This window comes from Leuciscus leuciscus (assembly GCF_965113295.1).
Source record: "Leuciscus leuciscus genome assembly, chromosome: 1".
Classification (NCBI taxonomy): Eukaryota; Metazoa; Chordata; class Actinopteri; order Cypriniformes; family Leuciscidae; genus Leuciscus; species Leuciscus leuciscus.
In genome coordinates, this window is record NC_138725.1 from 29,178,451 (window position 1) to 29,200,987 (window position 22,537).

The following is a 22,537-nucleotide window of genomic DNA, read 5'->3' on the forward strand; positions in this document are numbered from 1 at the left end:
TACGTCAACTTGCCACAGTTTTTCAACGTTCCTGAAGAGCTCTGCCATTTGGGGAATGTTGGAGGTCAATAAAATGGTGGAGGTCAATTCTTCTTGACCTCTCTGCAGCCTTCGATACAGTCTCCCATTCCATTCTTCTCACTCGCCTCTCTGAACTCACTGGCCTCACTGGTCCTGTGTATTCCTGGTTTAAATCATATCTCACCAACAGGCAACAATACACCACTCTTAAGGGCATTTGCTCTGAACTGGTGCCAGTCTTACACGGCGTGCCACAAGGATCGGTGCTTGGCCCACTACTATTTAATATTGACATGCTACCTCTAGGTATGATCATCCGGAAACATGGATTACACTCTCACTGTGACACTGATGACACCCAGCTCTACATCAGTACTAAGCCTTCTACTCCTTATCCACTTACGCCACTTATCAACTGCCTGAAGGACATAACGCACTGACTGGACAGTAACCTTCTCAAACTCAACAAAGACAAAACAGAACTCATGGTGTTTGCCCCGCTGTCACTTCTTAAAAATGTTGATGATGTGGATGGCTGCTCAATCTTCTGCATCTCCTCAAGTACGCAACCTGGGCGTCATCATGGACTCCAATCTCTCCTTCCAACAACACATCAAAAACACTTTTACCATTTTAAGAACATCTCCAGACTCCGACAGTGCCTCTCCAACTCTGTAGCTGAGACCCTCATGCTGCACTTCATCACCTACCGACTTGACTATTGTAACGGTATCCTGTTCGGTCTGCCCAGCAAGGCTACTGACAGACTCCTGTATGTACAGCACTCTGCGGCTAGGATGCTCACCCACAAAAAACTTGGACTTCACATTTATCCCATCCTGAAGAAGGTTCACTGGCTGCCAGTTAAGTCCCGGATCAAATATAAAATCCTCCTCCTGACATACAAATCTCTCCATGGACTTGCACCCCAGTACATTACTGATCTACTCCATCCCTACACTCAGTCATGGTCCCTGCGGTCCTCTGACAAGGACCTGCTCACTGTCCCTAAGTCCAGGCTCCGGAAATTTGGTGATAGAGCCTTCTGTGTTGGTGCACCGTCACTCTGGAACAAGCTTCCTCTTGCCATCCCCTCTGCCTCCTCTCTAATAACCTTTAAAAAGCAGCTTAAAACACACCTCTTCACTGAGACCTATATGCTTTAGCTCCCCTGGCTTCACACATCTCTCCTCTTATCCCCCTCCCCCTTCTCTTGTTGTTTGTTAAGCGTCCTTGGGTTCTGTGAAAGGCTCTATATAAATTAAAGTTATTATTAAACACTGCTGCGGGTGAATGGACAATTGTTCTGACTTCATGGAGCCTGATGGTGTGAATGAAACATCAAACTGACTCAAACAAACTCTTTGAAATGTATATGATACTGGATATCAAGGGTGAAACTGTTAATAATGTAGACAGACAGCAATCTCATTCAATGTCAGTCATGTGTGCAGTGAAATTTAATTTAGTTTAGCATTTAAAAGCTCTGTTGAGAAGTTTAAAACACAGTAAGCTCAAAAAGCAATCATATCAGGATACTTCATGAATTTCAGAACTAAAATGAAGAAACTGCTCTTAATTCAAGCAGAATCAGCAGAAAATAAAAAAATGACAAAAATTAGATGTTGAAAAAATGAGTAAAGAGTTTAATCAATATTACATGAAGCAAATACAAACATTAAGAAAAAGTGAAAGCGAATTAGACAGATCTCTCTCTTTACTGAGCCAAAGCATCTCAAGAGAAGAAGAGAAGAAAAGGGTCCAGTTTCAAAGATACATGAAAGTATATCTTGCGTTTCCATGGAAGAGTAGAAGTGAAAGAGAAACTAGATGTTCTAATGAAAAACAATGAAGAACGAGTTAAAATTTATGTCGGATTCATGTCTCTATTAAAAGTGTAAAGGCCTCTTCTTCAGCTCCTGAACTTTGCCTCCAAAGGTTTTTCCAGGGTGAATTTTCTGATGCTCTTTGTTCATCTCTTTCTATCATCCGCAGTAAAGGCCTTCCAGCACTGAAACACTGTGTCTTTTCTGCTGTAATATTAGTAATTAATCTTCTCCTTTGTGTGAATATTCAGGTGTTAATTCAGGACTGATGCCCAATGAAACTGATTACCGCACTGATCACAGTTAAATGGTCTTTCTTCAGAATGAGAGTAGATGTGATTTCAGAGAGAAAGCCTGAGAAAGTGTGAACTCTCCTGTGAATCTTCAGACTTGATTTACATGTGAAGCGTTTTTTTACACTGAGGACTGGAGACAGATTTTTCGGCTTCTGTTTTTCCTTTCTTGTTCACGTCCATCAGGTCTAAAAGAAATATTAAATCAAGTGAGATTTCAAATGAGAGACAAATGTGAAATGAAAAGTGAAGCCCAAAGTCAAGATCACTGATGAGTTTAATAGTCATTTTAATCCCATCATATCTGGTCAACAACTGCTGTGCACAATTATGATCTATTTTAATATCATGAAGATGATTTGTGTTTTAAATCACTAGTTTGGTCATGAAACTCTAAATTGTGCATACTTGACATGTAATCTATAAGCAATCACATCATTTCCAATGCCTTTCTAACATTAAAGCTACACTGTGTAATTTTTTTAGTTGATTCTTAGCAAAAAACACTTCGTTCTTTCAAAAATGTATGTGCTCATTATTGTATATTTACTTCTTTCAAGTAATAAAGTATTCTCGTAAGTTTATAATCTGCCATTGAAAGTACATACGGGTGAGGGGTTCGAATACCGGTCGCCATGTTACCCCTCCATCTTGAAACTACATTAGCCAAAGAGGGACATACAAGCTTCGCCTTTCGCGCTTCTACACTCAGCGGCGCTGTGACGAATGCGAGGGGGAGATTACTCGCGACTGCCGGCAGATTTGAAATAATACGGCCACCGTAGGAGTTAAAACGCCTTTGGAATGGGAGAAGCTAGAAAGTAATATTCAGTTGGTAGTCATATACAATTTCACCGCTAGATGGGAGTAAATCCCACACAGTGTAGCTTTAACAGAGGAAAATCTGGAAGCGTATCTCGTCTCTGTATTCTTGATAAGCACCAGAGCAAATACAAAAACGTGAACTGCTGTTAGAAAACATGAAAATGTTTGAACTGTTTGACGTTTTATCTTCACCATAATAAGCAGTGTCAGAAAGAGAAAGTTGCACAGCGCTGCTGTATATTGTCAGATAGTGATTTTGCAGTGCTCTGAACAGACAAATCACATGTAAAAATCAGACAGATTTTTTTTATATCACACATTCATGTTGGGTTGAACGAGTGAATCCTCATGGCTGTTAAGAAACTAATGAATGAATGAGGCATTTATATAGCGCTACTATTTACTACTGTACAAACCAAGCGCTTTACAATCATATCAGGTGTCGGCCTCATTCACAACCTGGATGATTCAACAGCAGTAATAGTGAAACAGCGCCAACTATAGGTGGAGAGGAGAGATTTGACTGTGACTAACTTACAAAGAAGAGATTTTGTTTCTCAGCACATAAAGATGAACTTCTTACCGTGATCTCAGACTGCGGTGATGTGGTTTCTCCACTGCATGGATCTTCATGTGTATCTTCAGATGACTTTTAATAGAGAAACTCTTTCCACACTGATCACACGTGTGCGGCTTCTCTCTGCTGTGGATCTTCTCATGTGATTTCAGATTATCTAGCTGACTGAATCTCTTGTCACAGTGTGAACACTTGTAAGGTTTTTCTCCAGTGTGGATCCTCTCATGTCTTTTCAGATGTGATGAATCACTGAATCTCTTGTCACAGTGTGAACACTTGTAAGGTTTTTCTCCAGTGTGGATCCTCTCATGTGATTTCAGAGATGATGACCGACTGATTCTCTTGTCACAGTGTGAACACTTGTAAGGTTTTTCTCCAGTGTGGATCCTCTCATGTCTTTTCAGATGTATTGACTGGCTGAATCTCTTGTCACAGTGTGAACACTTGTAAGGTTTTTCTCCAGTGTGAATCCTCTGGTGCAGTTTTAATTGTTGAGCTGTAATAAAAGTCTTCTCACACTCAAAGCACATGTACTCTCTCACACCAGTATGAGTTTTCTCATGTGCATGTAAACTTTGCAGCCATAAAAAACTCTTTCCACACACAGAACATGAATGTGGCTTTTCCTTCATATGAACTGTCAGGTGTGACTTCAGGTGTGATGCCCTGAGAAATGTTTTTCCACACTGATCACATGTGAACGGCTTCTCTCCAGTGTGAATTCTCATGTGACTTTTAAGGTGTCCTGATTGGCCGAATATCTTCCCACATTGAATGCATGTGAACGGCTTCTCTCCAGTGTGAACTCTCATGTGACTCCCAAGACTTTGTTTGTGTGTGAAACTCTTTCCACACTGATCACACGTGTGCAGCTTCTCTCCGCTGTGGATCTTCTCATGTGATTTCAGAGATGATGAATGAATGAATCTCTTGTCACAGTGTGAACACTTGTAATGTTTTTCTCCGCTGTGGATCTTCTCATGTAATTTCAGAGATGATGATCGACTGAATCTCTTGTCACAGTGTGAACACATGTAAGGTTTTTCTCCAGTGTGAATTCTCTGGTGCAGTTTTAAACATTTCGCTGTCATAAAAGTCTTCTCACACTCAAAGCACATGTACTCTCTCACACCAGTGTGTATTTTCTGGTGTAATTGTAAACTATACGGCAGTGAAAAACACTTTCCACACACAGAACATGAATGTGGCTTCTCCTTCGTATGAACTGTCAGGTGTCTCTTCAGGCTTGATAACCTAAAAAATGTTTTTCCACACTCATCACATGAGAACGGCTTCTTTCCAGTGTGGATCCTCATGTGACGCTCAAGACTTTGTTTGCTTGTGAATCTCTTCTTACACTGATCACATGTGAACGGCTTCTCTCCAGTGTGGATTCTCATGTGATTCTCAAGAATACGTTTGCTTGTTAAACTCTTTCCACACTGAGTGCAGGTGAAAGATTTATTGGCTCTTCTTTTCTTTAAAAATGTCTTTTTAGTCTTTGAGCGACTCAAATGTTTTTCTCCAGATTTGACATGATGTTCCTCCTCCACTTCACTCAGTTCTTCACTCTCCTCCTCCACTTCACTCAGTTCTTCACTCTCCTCCTCCACTTCACTCAGTTCTTCACTCAGTTCTTCACTCTCCTCCACCACTTCACTCAGTTCTTCACTCTCCTCCTCCACTTCACTCAGTTCTTCACTCTCCTCCTCCACTTCACTCAGTTCTTCACTCTCATCACTCTCTTCCATTAGCTCTGAAATGAAATAAAAAAAAAAGTTTAATTGCAGAACAGTACGTCTGTCACGTTTAGTGTTTGTGTTCATGTTATGTTTGCCTGTGACACCCAGTTTGCCCACGTGTCTCTCTGTTTTAATCCGTGTCTTGTTAATTAGTTATGAGTTCATTTGTCCAAGCTGTGTCTCGCTTTCCAGTCTTCTGTTCTGTGTATTTAAGCAATGTGTTTCAGTCTGTTCCTTGTCTGTTGTCGTTGCCATGTGTTTGGTTGTTCTGTTCATGTTTCTTTTGATCCAGTTTGTGAGTATTAGAGTTTGTTTAAATAAATTCTGCTGCAATTAAGATCCTGCATTCTTCATCGCTTTAACCAATGCGTGACAACATCCAAATTCAAAGAGAGAAATATGATTATAAAGTCAAAGGTAAACTGAGCCCTAAAATATTCCCATCATTTTGATGAGATTTTATAAATTAATTATGCATGTCCTGGAAATCTCCATGAATGAGGAACATGGATCTTCCAATTATTACTTTTAAAACATTATAGGCACAAATCCCATGTTCCTGGGTCATATAATGGTACATGCATTAATAGGGTCATATAATGGTACATGCACTTTTACAAGTTGATTGTACTGAAATGTGTGTTGGCAGTGCCTGTACACAACCATCATAAAATGATAAAAATCCATGCAGTGTTTTTTTTTATAATCTTCTGACGTCACAAAATCGACGCCCCTCCCACGATTGTTGATTGACAGCAGCGTTTCAACACAGACCCTGCCCTTGCTTGTGAGCGAGCTGTCAATCATAGTCTGCATGTCATTGTTGATACGCTGGAGCAGAATGGCGTCTAAGCGATTGTGGTGTTCTGTTCTTGGGTGTAATAAAGAACACAGCAGTCATTTTGATGTTCCTAAATCCGAACCGCTGAAGACGTAGTGGCTGAGTTTGTTTTCAAAAGGAATATTCCCCACGATCAACGTCAATGCTTTCATGTTTGTGCGAATCATTTCACACATTTACACTCAGGGTACATTACGGCGTGTTTTCTATGTATGGCGTTCTCAATATAATTCATAATCCCACGTTTATAATGAACAACACTTTATGGTTATTGTGTTATTATTTCAAACGGTGTATACACAGAACAGAGGGGCGGGGTGAGCAAAGCTCATTATCATTTAAAGACACATGCACTTAAACAGCGTGCTGAAAACAGAGCTGTTTTTGACCAGGTAAAATTTGTGTTTTCTTACAATACTAATGAGAATTTTTAATTAAAAATTAATTTAATTTAATTTAATTACAAACTTTTATTTTAGACCCTGAAGAATCATATTAGCTTGTACAAAAATGGCATTATATGACCCCTTTAAAAAGTTTTACGTTTTTTGAAGATGGTATTGTGTAAACAGCCTAGGGATGGGACGATTACCGGTTTCACAATAAACCACGATAAAATGTACTGACGGTTAGTATTATCGTTCAAAATTTAATTATCATTAAAACCGTGTTTGATTATCGCGATTTTAATAACTCACTGTAAATCCTGTCCAGACAGCAACAGTGTGACGCAGCAACAGCGCGCAATGTTGTTGTTTTTTTATTCGAGAAGGAATGGCGGAAGGCAGTGACCGTGCTCTGGAGATTTTTCAGCCTTTTAAGAGGACCAAATCTGAGGTGTGGTCATATTTAGGCTTTTACAAAAGTCCTGAGTGAAACTTAATCGAGGATGTTCACTACAATAGGGGGGAAACACTTCAAATCTGCCGAGTCGTCTTGTGTGACCATCACCCACTGTTTATAGCGAACGCAAGGCAAGTGAACTTACCAAAAACTACGTCTGGGAAATAATTGGGCACAAAATGTTGTTTTGAGTTGAAATATTTTATCTCACTCACTTGAAATAAACGTGAAGCTTCCGCGAAGAAAAGTTCGCAGCAAGTGGCTTTGAGCCAAAGACGAACGAACAAGTTCAAACAAGACTATCATTGTACACTTATTACACCGATTTTTTTTTTACCACACAATTACGGGGACATATTGAATTGAGATTAATGTTTTAAATCTTACCTGTTTATAAATCCATTTTGTACAGCGTACAAAACAATCACGCAAGACGGCAAGTTGTATTTGAATGAAACGAGAGAGCGCGCGTCCGTTGTTGCGACACATGGATGTGCCCTGTGTTATAATGCGTTGCTATTGACGACGGTCATTATAAGGAAGGAAATGCCACAGAATATAATCTTGCTTAAAAAAGTGCATAGAGCTGCTTGTTTTATTTGTTGTTTGTTGATTTTCAAATATTAATCTGTTTTTAGTGTGAGCATCAGTTCTTTTTGAACACTTTCATCTCGTTTTAACAAAACCGTGATATTATTGATAATCACTATAATTTTGGTCACTATAATCGTGATATGAAATTTTCATACCGTCCCATCCCTAAAACAGCCTCTGAGGCTGTGGCTGGAAGCCAGTTGTAGTTCTTATGTTTCTCTTTTCTTCAGTGATTCTGCTTGTTAACAGCAGGTGTTCATCACTAATACTCAATCATCAGTTATTGAATCACTTAATTATCTAATTAACTTTAACTGCTTCAGTGTTACTCCAACACTGGGGAATTTACAGTGTATTAAAAAAAATACTCTAAAACTGTGAGAAAATCAATGAATCTAAACAAGCAGTTTTGAGGTTGCACCAAATTTGAGGTTGATATCTCAAAAATGAGCTTCCACTAGATGAAATGTGTCTCATTAATTTCCAATGCACTCATTTTTGACTGTGAATAATATGAGCGTGACTATTTTTTCTGGATCATTTAATCTTTTTGAATAATGTCCATGATTTTTGTGTGTCTGTGTGTGTGTGTGTGTGTGTGTGTGTGTGTGTGTGTGTGTGTGTGTGTGTGTGTGTGTGTGTGTGTGTTCACAAAGCAAATGGCCAAACCTTTATCAAGTGAAGGATTGTTTCTTTCTAATTAACTTCAGATGTATTTGTAACTGTTATCAACTGTATTCTTTTTTGTTTCTTAACCCCCTGGGGTCGGCGGTATTGACAGCGATACCAGCTCGCTTTTTTCCTTATCAGTGCAAAAGTGATTCAAAATAGTCTGTTGATTTTGATCTTTCATACTTATGTTATACATCAATCAATCCTGTTAAGTGTGTATTTTTTGTGTATACTCACAATAAAAACAAACTGTTGCGCTTTTCGACAAATAAAGAAAAAAAAACATGATGTGAGTTCTGCTTTCTCTCTGTCAGTGAATTCCATTCTGAAACGCGTCCGAAAATGAACCGTAACTTAGCGAATACTCAGTCAAACAGGCATACAGACACACAGGCATGAAGCTTGAATTCTCTTCTTTTAAATTAAGTAATTATTATAAAAAAAACAAATATTCTAAGTTTATGTAATATGTATGAAAAGAGAGAGATGTGAGTCTTTCTCATCTCAGCTCATTAAGTTTTAATGTGACCCCGCCCACGGAGCGTGTGCGCTATTCAAACGCAAATGATCTGAGGCGATCCACGCAAACCTGTGAAACGCCCACAATGAGCTGGATAACACACACCGCAAGTTCACTTTCAGACTCATGTACTTTACGACGCTGTGAGGAATAATACTATCTTAATAATAATCCTGGAAAATTTACCTCAGAAGTGCTGGAAGTTTCATTTGGAGGAGCAACGGATCCGGCTGAGGAATAGGTCAGTTCTATATTTGCTTTGTTCTAATCGCAAGTGTCTGTACACGCAAAAAGACTGTTTAAATATGAATCACATCTCTGTGTGTGCATGAATGAACGCACAGATGCGCGCTGTTGTGTAGCTACTACAGCTGGCACAAATACTGTTTAATTAGATGCAAATAGAAATATAAAACCAGTCCTAATTGAAAGAGAACAAGTTGACAAAAATATTGAATCTAATACTGGGTGAAAATATAGTATAATGAGAGATTTATAAGCTATTTTTTATAGTCCGGTCATTCTTGACCGGGAAGATCCCGGGGGTTATAGGGTTTTGAACACCACACAAGGGTTAAAAATGAATCGCGTTTTTGTGTGTCAATGAATGAACAGCTTTTACCAAACTCTATACTGAGATGAGTCAAAATCGACTTCAAAAATTGGATAGATTATAAAGTTTTTAATGTAAAACACTGCCACTTCAAATAAGCTTATAATGTTGCCAATTTCTGCTCATATGTTAAATATATGCAGGCTATATTCAAACTAATGAATCCTTAACTTTGAAATAAATATGATTAAATGTACACTTGAAATATTGTTAAAATTTTCATTGTTGTTGTAATTGTATACTTACCTTTTTAATAAAATAGCAAAAATCTATATATATACAAGGATAGATGTAAACAAAATCTTAAAGGGCACCTATTATGCCCCTTTTTGCAAGATGTAATATTGGTCTTGGGTGTCCCCAGAATGCATTTGTGAAGTTTCAGCACAAAATACCCCACAGTTCATTTATTATAACCATTTGAAAATGTCATTTTTGGGGCCTGTTTTAAAAAGAGCTGTTTTGGGGGTGTACCACCTTAAATGTAAATGAGCTGCATATCCCCGCCCTGCTGGACCCAGATGATGAAGAGAGTCCGGCACAGAAGAAACACGAATGAGAATGGACTAAACGTCTCGGAATGGTTATTTGATACATTTATGTACTTACAAAGTTTTAATCACGTCCCCAATTATGGATGTGCAACACACACACACACACACACACACACACACACACACACACACACACACACAAATACTGTGATAACGTTTGCTAAGTACAAACGATTTATTTATTTTTTTCTTAAGGGGAGGGAGATAGATGTTTATATACTGTCTATGGAGATAGAGCAGACCTTAATTTATTTACATTTGTAATTGCTGCAAAAAATGATAGCCTAACTTACGTGACATAAAACTGTCTGACGTTGTTTGTTGAGACATCCTATGATGACGACAATAAATAGCTTTAGACGCTTTTGTTGTTGAACTGGCTGACATCGATTGAAATGACTATTTGCTCAAAAATCATAAAATACACTTACTTCTGGAGGTGACGTTGGATCGCGAACTGTAGGCAACGATCCACACTTGAGGATTAACTTCCTCGTTCACTAAACAGTCAGACAATGATTCTCGTATTTAGGAAGTTTAAGAAGTGGTGCCTTTTCTTCATAAATAAAATCCATCCGCTGCGTTTTCAGTGGCTCTGATGTCAGTGAAGACTAGTATGTCCATTCTTTCATCCCACAACAGAACACCTACACTTCTTATGAGACATTACACACCGGCTGTCGTTGAAACAATGGAGGATGGTGAACAGATCACCGAGGGCGGGGTCTATGCCAAAACCAGATGTCAATCAAATCACGTCGGTGGGGCTTAGCGCAATTCTACGTCACAGTGAGGGAAATCTAGAACAGGGCGTTCTGAGACAGTGCTTATGATTTATTGAGATAGTAAAAAAAATACTGCGTGGATTTTTATCATTCTAGGGTGGTTTTGCTCACACACTGCCAACACACATTTATGTTCAAACACCATGTAAAAGTGAATTTTGCCCTTTAAAAGGACAATATAAGCCTTATTTTTATTGTGTTTTATTAGTGACACATTTGGGTAAATAAATGTGAAAATACAGTATAAGAACAATTAACTGCACAATTACTAGAAATGTTTACCTTGGATATTATAGAATTTGCAAGCACAATTTGTGAAACAACAACAACAACAACTGTGTTTCCAACTGTGAACCAATTATATATATATATATATATATACACTGTATATTGTCCTTGCATTCTTATACACTGTATATTCTGCCCTACAAAGGCAAAACGCCGTAACATCATGTTTGGTCAAAAATGAGTTAGTGTCATTTTTGTGGTATTTGAGACCTCCTTTATCATGTGAATAAATATCGTGAGTCAATTTGATTGTTTTAACGAGAAAATAAAGGGCCATGACAACCGTAACTTCCAAAACCATACGAGAAACCACAGCAGAACACCGTAACAGTTGTTACGGCTCTTTGCCTTTGTTCCAGCACGCTGAAGTTGAGTTACGGTGTTCTGACTTTGTTTAGCCTGGCATCAAGAGAGATGTTACGGTGCCGCTGTGATGTTACTGTACTCTGGCTTTGTCATACTGTCAAAGTTTGCCGCTCTTTAATCGTCACCAAACCACGTAACATACACACAATACATCTTTGGCCAGACAAACTGCTCCAAGTATGCAATCAGAAACAAAGCAAGGTGAACAAGCCATACTTAGATGGTATGCAAGCTAATAGGTTGTCATAAATGTTGTTATTTTCGTTCAGGGCGATATTTCAGATCTGTCAGTGACAGCCCGGAGCTAGCTAAATTTAATCTGTGTCACGTAACGTTAAGTTAGCGCTAACGTTGACGCTGACACTCGCCTCACATCAGACACCGAAAACCAATTATTAAATACACAGGCATCCTACCTTTTCCATGCAATCCAATATAATCCATGGAAGATGCATAATCCATAATCCATAGCAATGCACGTCATCTGCTGTATCCACAACAATCCATACGTGTTTGAGGCTTTGAGCCATATTTCCTTCTTGCAGGTGTTCATGTCAGATCTCACACAAATCCATATAGCACTAAGCTAGTTATCGCTAACGTCCGTACAAAGTAGGCTAACCTAAATGGTAAACGTAATTCCAACTTTTTTTCGGTTGACTCTGTCTATATTATCTCAGAATTAAAAAGCAGTAATCCAAGTCGAGTTCGTTGACTGTGCATCTTGAGCAGTTTGGTGGCCCTTAACCCTTTAACTGTCACCGTCATTTTAATTCAACCTCTAATAAACGCATAAAAAGAGCGCATATGTGCGTTATAGCTGGCAGCCGCATCACAAATCGAGAATCCATAATATTTTTGTTTATATATTTTTTTTTTTAAATCTGACTTTTTTTTTTTAGATAATTTAATTGGTGGGGTTTTTTTTAACTCTTGGTATAAAAACAAACTGAGCTTTCTACCAATCTTTCATTATTTTTCATGTTTATTGCTATTTCAAAATAAAGGCCTAAACACGCCTAATGAATATGAAATATTATTGTTGCAAATTGATAAATTATTGCTCCTCTGTAATTTATTAAAAAAACAAACATATTTGTATTCAATTATAATTAAATTATCTTTATTGTGAAAATATTTATTGCATTTATTCATACTGTACTGTACTGCAAAGTAACTTATCTGTTTACGTTTTACTTATCTGTTTATCTGTAACTGTCATACTGTTTAACGTTGTTAGTGTTGCCGCACTATCCTGATCATTATAGCACTAAATAGGAACAACCAAAGGTCTTCTATATAATTTAAAACACATACCATGATGACTAGACCTTGGTTAGGTGTTCTTATAATGGATGTAAGTATGGGGGACAGCAAGAAAATATTGATTATATGTCAGTTACTGCCTTTTGCCTTTGCACGACTCCTTATTTTTGGCATATGATACAAAGGCAGAGTACAGTAACAGCCAAACAAGGGTCAAAGGTCAAGTTTGAGCTCAAGATTTTTTGCATACAAACATTTCTTCATTATAGCAACTAGTTGTCAAATTTTGGGAGTCCTACCTATAATACTTTTGTCTGGACAAAACACAAACTTTAAAGTCATTTTTCTCAGTTTCACACTCTAGCGAGTTATGGTCTTTTGCCTTTGCAGGGCAGCATTGTCCTTGCATTCTTTCTTGTGGCTCAGTCTCACACCTGAATGAATGGCTCATTATGTATGCAGCCTCATTATGCGGGGCCTTTGTCTCCTCAGGTGTGAATCACACCCACCCGCATATTGCCTTTCCAAACAAAAAGTGTCTTACAGAATTTAAATCAATGTACTGTTTTATGTGAATGATTAGGGAGGATGATTTTCACATCATTTTGAAGAAATAACTCTAGGCAACAAAATGCATTATTCAGAAGTCTTATGGACACATATTTAGTATGTGTTTTGTGGCCTTATTTCAGAAACTTTCATTTTTAGTTTTTTTATTCTTTCAAAAATACAAACATGTACATGTTACTCACATATTATGGTAGCCCTGTTTGTGCTAAATAGAGTGTAATTACACCTTTGCCATTAATATGTTTATAAGCAACTAAAAAAAATCACAAATAAAATATTTAGTTGGACCTGATGTTGACAATCAATATAACAGTTTCTCAAACCTTCCTTTACTGACCATTAGGGGTGGGCGGTATGACCAAAATTCGGTTTCACGGTATGACTAATTTTATTTCACGGTAACGATATATTTCACGATATAGTTATAGTTGTTCTCGAAAAATCGACAAAAAGGGCTTTGTATAATAAATAAACCCAAATACTTTAGAAATGAAAAGTACTTCACTTTGTTTGAATTTTCTTTTTCTTTTATTTGGTAAATGATTTCTTTGGTAAACTATTTTTAATAGTTAAATATAGTAAACAAAACACTCTCATCAACTTTTAGATGAACTGCCCCCAACTTATTGATATTAAATACAACTCATAGGTGCAATTCAACTTTAAATAAAGTGTTGCTGAATAATTTTTCAATCTCATGTTATTGCTTTACTTCATCAATCAGTTTATAATATCTGAATATTTTATATTGAACTATTCTATTCATAATAAATGAGTTACTTCCTTTTAATTTGGTAGGATATTAGTAAATACTAGTTATGTTTAAATGTTTCCCCGGTACATTTTGGCCATGTCTGCTTTTAAAGGGCTTGTTTTGTTCTTTTTGTGATATCTGGCAACCCGTCACCTAAAGCTTTAATCAAGAGATGTTCAGAAGCGTCAAGTTCATAAGTGACTAGGAGAACAGCAGTATGAAAACCGAACAGCAGCTACTGTTAGTGTTGACTAAGTAAGTTAGTGTAAATTATACACACCTTGTAACTGCGTCATTATTTTACATAGCTCGGTGAACACCGACACACCGCGCTCCCTCTCTGTGCGTGTGCACGTCTTTTGCATCAGTAAAATGCGATCGGTTAATTTAAGTGACAAGTTGTAATCACGCATTGAATCGAAACAAGATTTTATCAGCTGTTTCAGTGGCCAATTGTTTGGAGTTAGAAATATATAACTCGCGCTGCATATTTAGTAATTTTGCCTCAGATACAGGATTAACATGTTATACATTTGCTTTAACAAGCAGGTTGTTCATTACCACGGCAACCGCTCTCGTGTCATACTGAATGCGAGTTTCATGTTTAAAAAGTAACTATACATAAGAGACAGAAAGATGATAACTATACATTATTTAAGGTTATTTCTATTCGTTACGATATTGATATATGAACTGTTGTTGTCAAGTAGCTTCATTCCCCGTTGCGATCGTGCACTCCTCTAAACTGTAGCCTACGGGTGCCGCACTGCTCTAGTAGACTGCTGCGCCTTTCCCCCCGAAAAATATAACTTTAACAACAACCCTTTAGAAAACGTAATTCCTTTGTGGATCCTCTTGATCTGCTTTCTCCGCTTTCTCCATGTTTCTTTGACAAATCTCAGTGTATCAGTCTCTCGCACGCTGCATGTGAGTTAACCACGCCCACTTATTTACATGTCGCGGTATCACGGAATGAAAAAATCTGTTACGGTTGACATTTTCTACCGCGGTAACGATATATACCGTCATACCGCCCAGCCCTACTGACCATTTGTGGTAAACTAACAAGAAAGAAAATATTCTTCTATTTCATAGTTTACCCGTTTGTCTAAAACTGATGAAGTTCTTGAATGTTTCTAACATGAATGTTCTTCAGCATCATAAATGAATGAAGAATAAACACCAACCTCTTTGTTCTTCAGGATCTTCAGTGTGTTTCATTCTGCAGGGTTCTGGATCACTCATGTTCTCACTGTCCTCTTTAATAAACTCAGTCTTTGCAGATTTCAGCTCTTCCTGATGCTCTGTGCTCATCTTCACTTGTAGACTGATGGGAATATTCCAGCATTTATTGGAGAATTACAGTAGGAGGAGCTTCACTGATGATGTGATTGCTGTGGGAGGGGCTTCACTGATGATGTGGTTGATGTGGGAGGAGCTTCACTGATGATGAATTCCACTGTAGGAGGAGCTGAAAATCAAAGTTATCAGTTACTGAGTTTATTTTAATACTAAATGACACATCTAAGCATTTATGCATCTATAGAAACCAACAATTACTCTCAGTCTGCTGACACCGATGAAATGAGCTTTAAGTGTCAATTTACAGGAGATCTGAAGACATCTGCATAATAAATGAGGTGATAACAGGAACTATTGTCATGAAATAAAGAGTGTTTTCAGCAGATCTGTTAATATTGATGAGCCTCAGACTATCAACACTCTTTCAACAAGCCATTCAGGATCATCAGCAGATCATCTCACTTTATTCTGAGTGTTTGCTGTTAGAAACACATTATTTGACTCAGGATATATGATCAAAGCCCATTAAACTGCTCTACTGAAAGATGATATTGTTATTTCTCTCAATATGACATGGATAAAACATCAATGATACAAAAACAAACACTAATGCCACTCATCTTCAACCACTACAGCTACATAAATATGAACTGAAACATAGTTTGATTTTATGATAACTATATTCTTTGTATTAAGGTAATTAGATCTCTAACACGTAACAGTTTTTATGTGCAGAGACTGACAATCTTCAATGACAATTACATGATTATCTTTGCTTAATGTTGCGAACAGCAGCTTAGCTAGTTATATTCCTTTTGCTTCTCTGTTTTATCTCGGGATGCCCACCCTGAGGGAACTAGAGAGTACGTCAGCTCCAGTCTGGATCCAGCCTCTTATGAAGACTTGAGATGCCCAACACCTGTGAAGAGACCAACTCTTGACAGGACTTCAGATGACGCCGACTCTGAATCAACGTGATCTCATGAGAATACGTGTGCATTTTTACATAAAGTGTGGTTATACCACATGTACATTACGTACACATATGTATGATTATGTAATTGTAAAGTTAGTATAACTTTATTATTATTATAAACATCATTGAATGTAATTTAAGTGTTTTGTCGTGTTGGGGCAGGGCTTTTTACGTGTCTCAAAAGTAACAAATAAAATTGAAATATGAATGGACAATCTTTTAGTTGAACGACGCCAGAAAAGTCCACAAAGCCAAGAAATTCTTGTATCGCAGAACAAGGCATCTAGATTTCTCTATCAAGAAATTACTGGTTGTATCATTGATTCAGTGTCATTTTGATTATGCATGTTCTGCATGGTACTGTGGATTATCAGTTAAACTTAAAAACAGTCTGCAAGTGATGCAAAATAGTGACTGCTGCCAGTACATGTTAGAGTGGAGCAGTTAAAGTTGAATCATGTTATAAATGGCTCTGCTCCCAAATATTTACACACCCTTATAAAAATGGTTCATACTCAACATAATCATAATACTAGGGCTAGTGTCCGTTCTTGTAATCAACGATGCAGCAAGAAGTTCTTTTTTTATACAGGTATAAAATTGTGGAATAGTTTGCCGCTTTCCATTAAAATGGTAAATTCCAGATGGGCTTTTAGACAACAGGTTAAGGCTTTCTTGTGGAATAGAGTAGCCAACCTTTTTATTTAGAGGTGAATTTATTATTTTATGTGATTTAAGATTTTCTGATTTTAGACATTTTTTTTTTTTAACTTTGGATGATTTGTTTTAAATGTTTTAACACCATGGACCATGTAACCTTCCTCAAAAGCTCAAGCATTTCTGCTTCTGATATCTCACAGAAAGTGGGTGATTTCCTGTTCTGTTGTTTAGTTCCAGAAACAGCCGTTGCGTAGGAAATGTCATTCTGATATGGGCCTCTCGCTACAACAGCAAGCAGATGATACGAGTTCTCAGACAAATGTCTCCATGAATAAAGTCCATGAGTAACTGAATAAAAAAGTAAATAAACATTGTAAGAGGGTTTATGTTAGAAAGCCAATTTGAATGCCCAATAGTGAAATATTACATTTGCAGGAGAGATTTGGATCATTTGACGCATGATTAAAACTGGTCTTGCGTTGCCCCAATGACAGGGACAGTATAAAAGGCTTTGTTCCCTGTTTCTGAGCGCCGCAATTTCAGTTGAAGACCTACACGCTTTTCTGTTATTTTTTCCCTTTTTTGAATTTATTGTCTTGGTATTATTCAGAATTTTTCTTAAGTAAAACGAAACCATTCTGTGGAGATTCGGAAAACTGTCAAGACAAGTCTCGAGTGATTATTCCTAGAAATATCTTTATTTTGATGAAGTTTGGATTTTGATACTAGCAAACGCCCAGTGAAACGGATCCAGGACTGAACTGGTTAAACCCTGAAACAACGTCTAGCATTTTTAACCTACAGGTAAGGGTGATTTATAATTACAACAGGTTGTGGGAATGAAATTACCTGAGATACTTGAAATATGAATATTTTCATTCTGGGTTTAATACTGCTCTTGTTGAATCTGAACTTGTTAAGTTGAGGTTTATTTGTGTACTCTATTAAAGTCTCTTATTTCACTACACTATGACTGCACTTAGTGTTTTTAAAAGACTACTTTGATTGAGTATAAGTTACTGTTGCACTTTTTTTGAACTTGTGTATAATTAAACTTTATTTTCAGACCCAGAGGGATCCATAATACAATACAAGACACATACATAGTAATACATAAAAAAAAAAGAAATACAACAAGTAAAAGAAACCTTCCACAGTGTTCAGTGTATAACATTCAGACATGTACGCCAATGGTTCCACAGTCTGGACGAAAATCTTACAGAACTTCGTCTAGGGTTAGCCAACACAGCAATTAGGTCATTTTTTGACTCAGACGCCCTACCCATAAATCTATACATTAAGTTACGTAAAACTGCAGCACAGGTAGGTACCCCAGCACTAACAAACATATGGTTTGCACTGGACTCTTAGCAGCAGCCTCATGCTGTCATTATAAGCCAAGCCACTATGAGCTTTCTAATGCTACCTTGCTTATAACGGCACCACAGATAGGCAGTGTACAATGGTGTACAGTATGTTCTAAAGAGTGAGATCTTCACAGGGACAGAGCGTATACTAAACTTACGACAACATGTTCGCTTGCACATACAGCTCACGACGCTGCCTATAAATATCCTTGTCATCAGACAGGTAATTTGCAATAATATGGCCAAGATATGTAATAGCTGTGCATACATCAAGTACAGTACCAGATAGATAAAAATCAGGAAAGTGTGAATGTCTATCTTCTCTACTTCTTATAGTCATAATTTTACTCTTTTTTGGATTATACTTTATATCAAAATCTGCACCATACTGTGTGCATAGTCTCAAAAGCTGTTGTAGGCTATACCAGCACTATATGGGCTAAAAATGACCAAGTCATCAGCGTACATAAGGTGATTAATTAGTGAGTCACCAACCCTACAACCTGTACCACAAGCATTTCAAATCATAGACAAATCATTCATATACACATTAAAGGGATAGTTCGCCCAAAAATGATATTTAAGCCATGATTTACTCACCCTCAAGCCGTTCGAGATGCATATGTCAATCTTTTTTCAGACGAACACATTTTCAGTTATTTTAGAAAATGTCTTAGATCTTTCAGTGGTTATAATGTGACACAATGGGGTCCAGCTGCATAAAGACAGAAAATGTGCATGCATCCTTCACAAAAGTAATCCATCCGGCTCCAGGGGGATAAATGAAGGCCTTCTGAGGGTAATCCGTGCGGTTTCGTCGTAAAAATGGATTCTGGCGTATGACGTAGAACGAACGTAGAGTTTTGTTTTGCTCTGCTCTCTGGCTGCGCTGTCACGTTCGTTCTACGTCACGACGCTTCCATCTCCACGAACGCGCGCCGACCGCCACCGGAAGCCAGTTATTTTCATTTATAAAGTTTTAAATATGTATATTTTTACGACAAAACCGCACGGATTACCCTCAGAAGGCCTTCGTTTATCCCCCTGGAGCCGGATGGATTACTTTTGTGAAGGATGCATGCACATTTTCTGTCTTTAAGCAGCTGGACCCCATTGCGTCACATTATAACCACTGAAAGATCTAAGACATTTTCTAAAATAACTGAAAATGTGTTCGTCTGAAAAAAGATTGACATATGCATCTCGAACGGCTTGAGGGTGAGTAAATCATGGCTTAAATATCATTTTTGGGCGAACTATCCCTTTAAAAAGAAACTGACATGCCTTTTATTGAAAAAAAAAAGTTTTCTGGTCATTAAGTTTTAAAGAGATATATATATATATATATATATATATATATATATATATATATATATATATATATATATATATATATATATATATACATATATATAGGCTATATAGCCTATTATTCATACTTTTTTATATTCCTAGATGTATTTGTTGAACTTTTTCTTATACAGTTATATTGCTAAACTAAAATAGCCTACCATTTTCAGTTTAGTGTTACATTTGTGGCTGTGGCAAAATAATATATTACTGTCAAATGTAAGATAATACAAATACTGGGTCATTCTATGAAAATGTCAATTTTTCTGTCCCTAGCCTTTACAGAAATATTACACTTAAAAAACACTTTAGGGTTACAATTTCTTTACATTTTAAAATAAAATAAATATGTTATTTGAACAATTACACCCTCTTGAGCAATCAATGTGGCAATATTTGATTTTTATTAATTATATAGAATTTCAAGCACACAGAAGTGCTCATCCCCACAGTCATGTACAGAGGGAAAATGTATACATAACTATCAAATATATATTATGTAAATGATATATATTAAAAAAAATGCAGAATAAATATTATAAAATTTATAATGAAAGTAGAGGTCCCCTGGAGTTGTGTCACTGGTGTTACCATTAAACAAAAATCTCTTATTTTGAAATAAAAATCACACTGATGACATCACTTGACTTCCTTCTTCCAATTTCCTGAATATCTATGAAGAAAAGCCCATGGTAGATCCACTGTCTCTTTTCAGTTATCAGAAATTTTCTCATTTATCTCATGATTTCATATGAAGCTTTTAGTTGAAGTCACTGGTATGACCTACTTTACTGTTAAGTAATTGTAAAAAAAAAAAACTAGAATACAAATGGATTAAACTACTTAATTTAGTTAGTATACCATGATTGACAACATGTGGTTTGTTACCTTGCAGCAGCCATTTTGTAAAATTATTTTTTCATGAAAATTGTCACTGGTGTTACTGTCACTGGTGTCACCTTTCTTATGGGTAACACCAGTAACACCAGTGACTTCCATTTATAGATAAACTTTATTGTGTCACTGGTGTTACTGTCTTTTTTTCTGTCACATTAAATGCAATGTCACATGTGGCATAGTAATAATGTTACATCCATTGTATTCTGCTACACTCAAAAGTTCAGATTTAAAGGATTGCATCATTACTTGATTTTAACTGGTTTTCAAATATGTTCATTGTTATAGCAAATAGATGGTAGCGCAGATGAACTAACCTCATTCAAGCACACTTTTAACAAACCTGATTAAAATAAATAAAACATAATCTCTTTATTTGTTGCATTATTATTATTTTTCGCTAACTCTGTCTACATGTGCTGAAAAAAATTGAAATAATATTTCATAAAAACCTTTAATATTGCCAAAAAAGTAAGGGAGCCTAACACCAGTGACAAAAAAATGGTACATGCGGTCTAAATGTACATAAATGTACAAAAAATATAAAAAAATCATTAAGCTGTAATTTATGCGTATTCATAAAGTCAAAGGATAATCTAATAATGTGGTGTAAGTTTAAATGTTAGAAAAATAAATCAATTTCAAGACATCTTGCCATACCAAAAGTGGACTTTTCTGTAGAATGACCCTACTCTAGTTCACTGTATGTATTTGTTCATGTTTTATTAAGGGATAAGTCTGAAACACGGCATGAAATAATTCTATCAATTCACTCAGGGCTAGTAGTAGCTATACAGCTGTATTACAGACACACGTGTTGAGAAGAGGAAGAGTTGCTGCATTAGAGTTATAACGGATCTAAGCGAGTTCACAAAAGCTTTTCCTGAAAGATAGAGCAGTTCCCACTTTAAAAGCAGAAGCTGTTTATGTGTCACCACATGTACGTTTTATGCTTTGGTGCTGATCAAATAATCCCTTTGAGGATTGTAATATTATGAGGTAGAACGATTGTATGAAATGCATGGATATTTCTGCGTGTTTAAACATAGCATTTACAAATAACCGCGTATAGAAAAAGTATGAGACATACACAAAAAAACATACCTCTCCGAAACGTCCTGTAACAGCCGTTCGTGCACAAGTTCTGCTCGATTCCTCTCCACTAATATTCTCTAAGTCTGATTCGGGCTGAAATTGATAAAGTAATATTGACGCATGTGTTTACAATACACCGAAGCACATGCAACTGGTAACGGCGTGACGTTTCAGGACAGCGTGAACTAGGCGGTTAGCGAATCACAACACACTGGGCCAAGCTGACCAATCAGAGCCCGTTGTGTATTTCTGAGGGAGAGGCTTCTTATAACCAGTAAATTATCAGACCGTTTTAAGAGGAGAAACAAAACGGTGCAGAATAAAAGTAGATATGAAAAATAATGCGGTTTTTTTTAACGAGGCATGAACACATGTTAGACTGCACCCCATAAACACAATCAAGCCTTCGAAAAAGCTGATCAACCATCCATTTAACAGCTGCTGAAAATACTCTATATTGTGTAAGTCTTCGAGGCTTAAAGTGCTATTTTGAACCAAAAATGGGATCAAAAAACAGTTGATGGAGAATGAGCATTGAGTTATCTGACTCTAATATAAGTAATCTGACTCCATTGAAGTTATTGTTGTTCTTTAACATATGTTTCAGTATCTAGATTGTACATTAGTAGCCTATACTTTAATATTGAGTTTGGCACAATTCTTTTCAGTTTAAGCTGTCAGATGAGACAAAACATGTTAGGACACTAGTAGATCAGTAGTGGGAACAAGTGTGTGTGTCCTGTGTAGCAAATAGCACAGATGTATGTTAGAGGTGTGAGACACATCAGTCCTCAATCTGCATAATGACGATTCCCTGCATCTGATTCACAGCATTAGCATACTGTGGTGATGAAGGCCATTGTCCCTCGTTTAATTCACATGAATACTTCTAAACTGATAACTGTCGTACTAGGGCAGTAAATATAGTTCTACCCATTTC

At 36.9% G+C, this 22,537-nt stretch overlaps 1 protein-coding gene across 4 annotated transcripts; it reads right to left on the minus strand.

The window, feature by feature from the left end:
- Nucleotides 1–1,639: 1,639 nt before the first annotated feature.
- Nucleotides 1,640–21,954, minus strand: LOC309498916 (uncharacterized protein). Of its 4 annotated transcripts, none has more exons than XM_082169892.1 (5): nt 21,607–21,942; nt 15,388–15,421; nt 15,138–15,355; nt 3,549–5,298; nt 1,640–2,328 (listed from the first exon to the last, which is right to left on the minus strand). In XM_082169892.1, exons 3-5 carry the CDS (start codon nt 15,262–15,264, stop codon nt 2,262–2,264), a joined length of 1,944 nt encoding a protein of 647 aa, XP_082026018.1. In that variant the 5' UTR covers nt 15,265–15,355; nt 15,388–15,421; nt 21,607–21,942; the 3' UTR covers nt 1,640–2,261. The 4 variants fall into 4 exon arrangements, with proteins under 4 accessions (XP_082026018.1, XP_082026019.1, XP_082026020.1 ...); XM_082169893.1 differs by adding an exon at nt 18,856–19,048 and having other exon boundaries at nt 15,138–15,421; nt 21,607–21,938; XM_082169894.1 differs by having other exon boundaries at nt 3,549–5,166; nt 15,138–15,421; nt 21,607–21,954.
- Between the last annotated feature and the right edge of the window lie 583 nt (nt 21,955–22,537).

Bases quoted from the DNA above. Each gene is read 5' to 3' on its own strand.
- LOC309498916 (XM_082169892.1), bottom strand. From the start codon at position 15,264: ATGAGCACAGAGCATCAGGAAGAGCTGAAATCTGCAAAGACTGAGTTT. The intron at 5,299-15,137 runs GTTGGTGTTTAT...ATTTCATTTCAG, and splicing joins AGATCCTGAAGAACAAAGAG to AGCTAATGGAAGAGAGTGAT. The intron at 2,329-3,548 runs GTAAGAAGTTCA...TATTTCTTTTAG, and splicing joins CACCGCAGTCTGAGATCACG to ACCTGATGGACGTGAACAAG.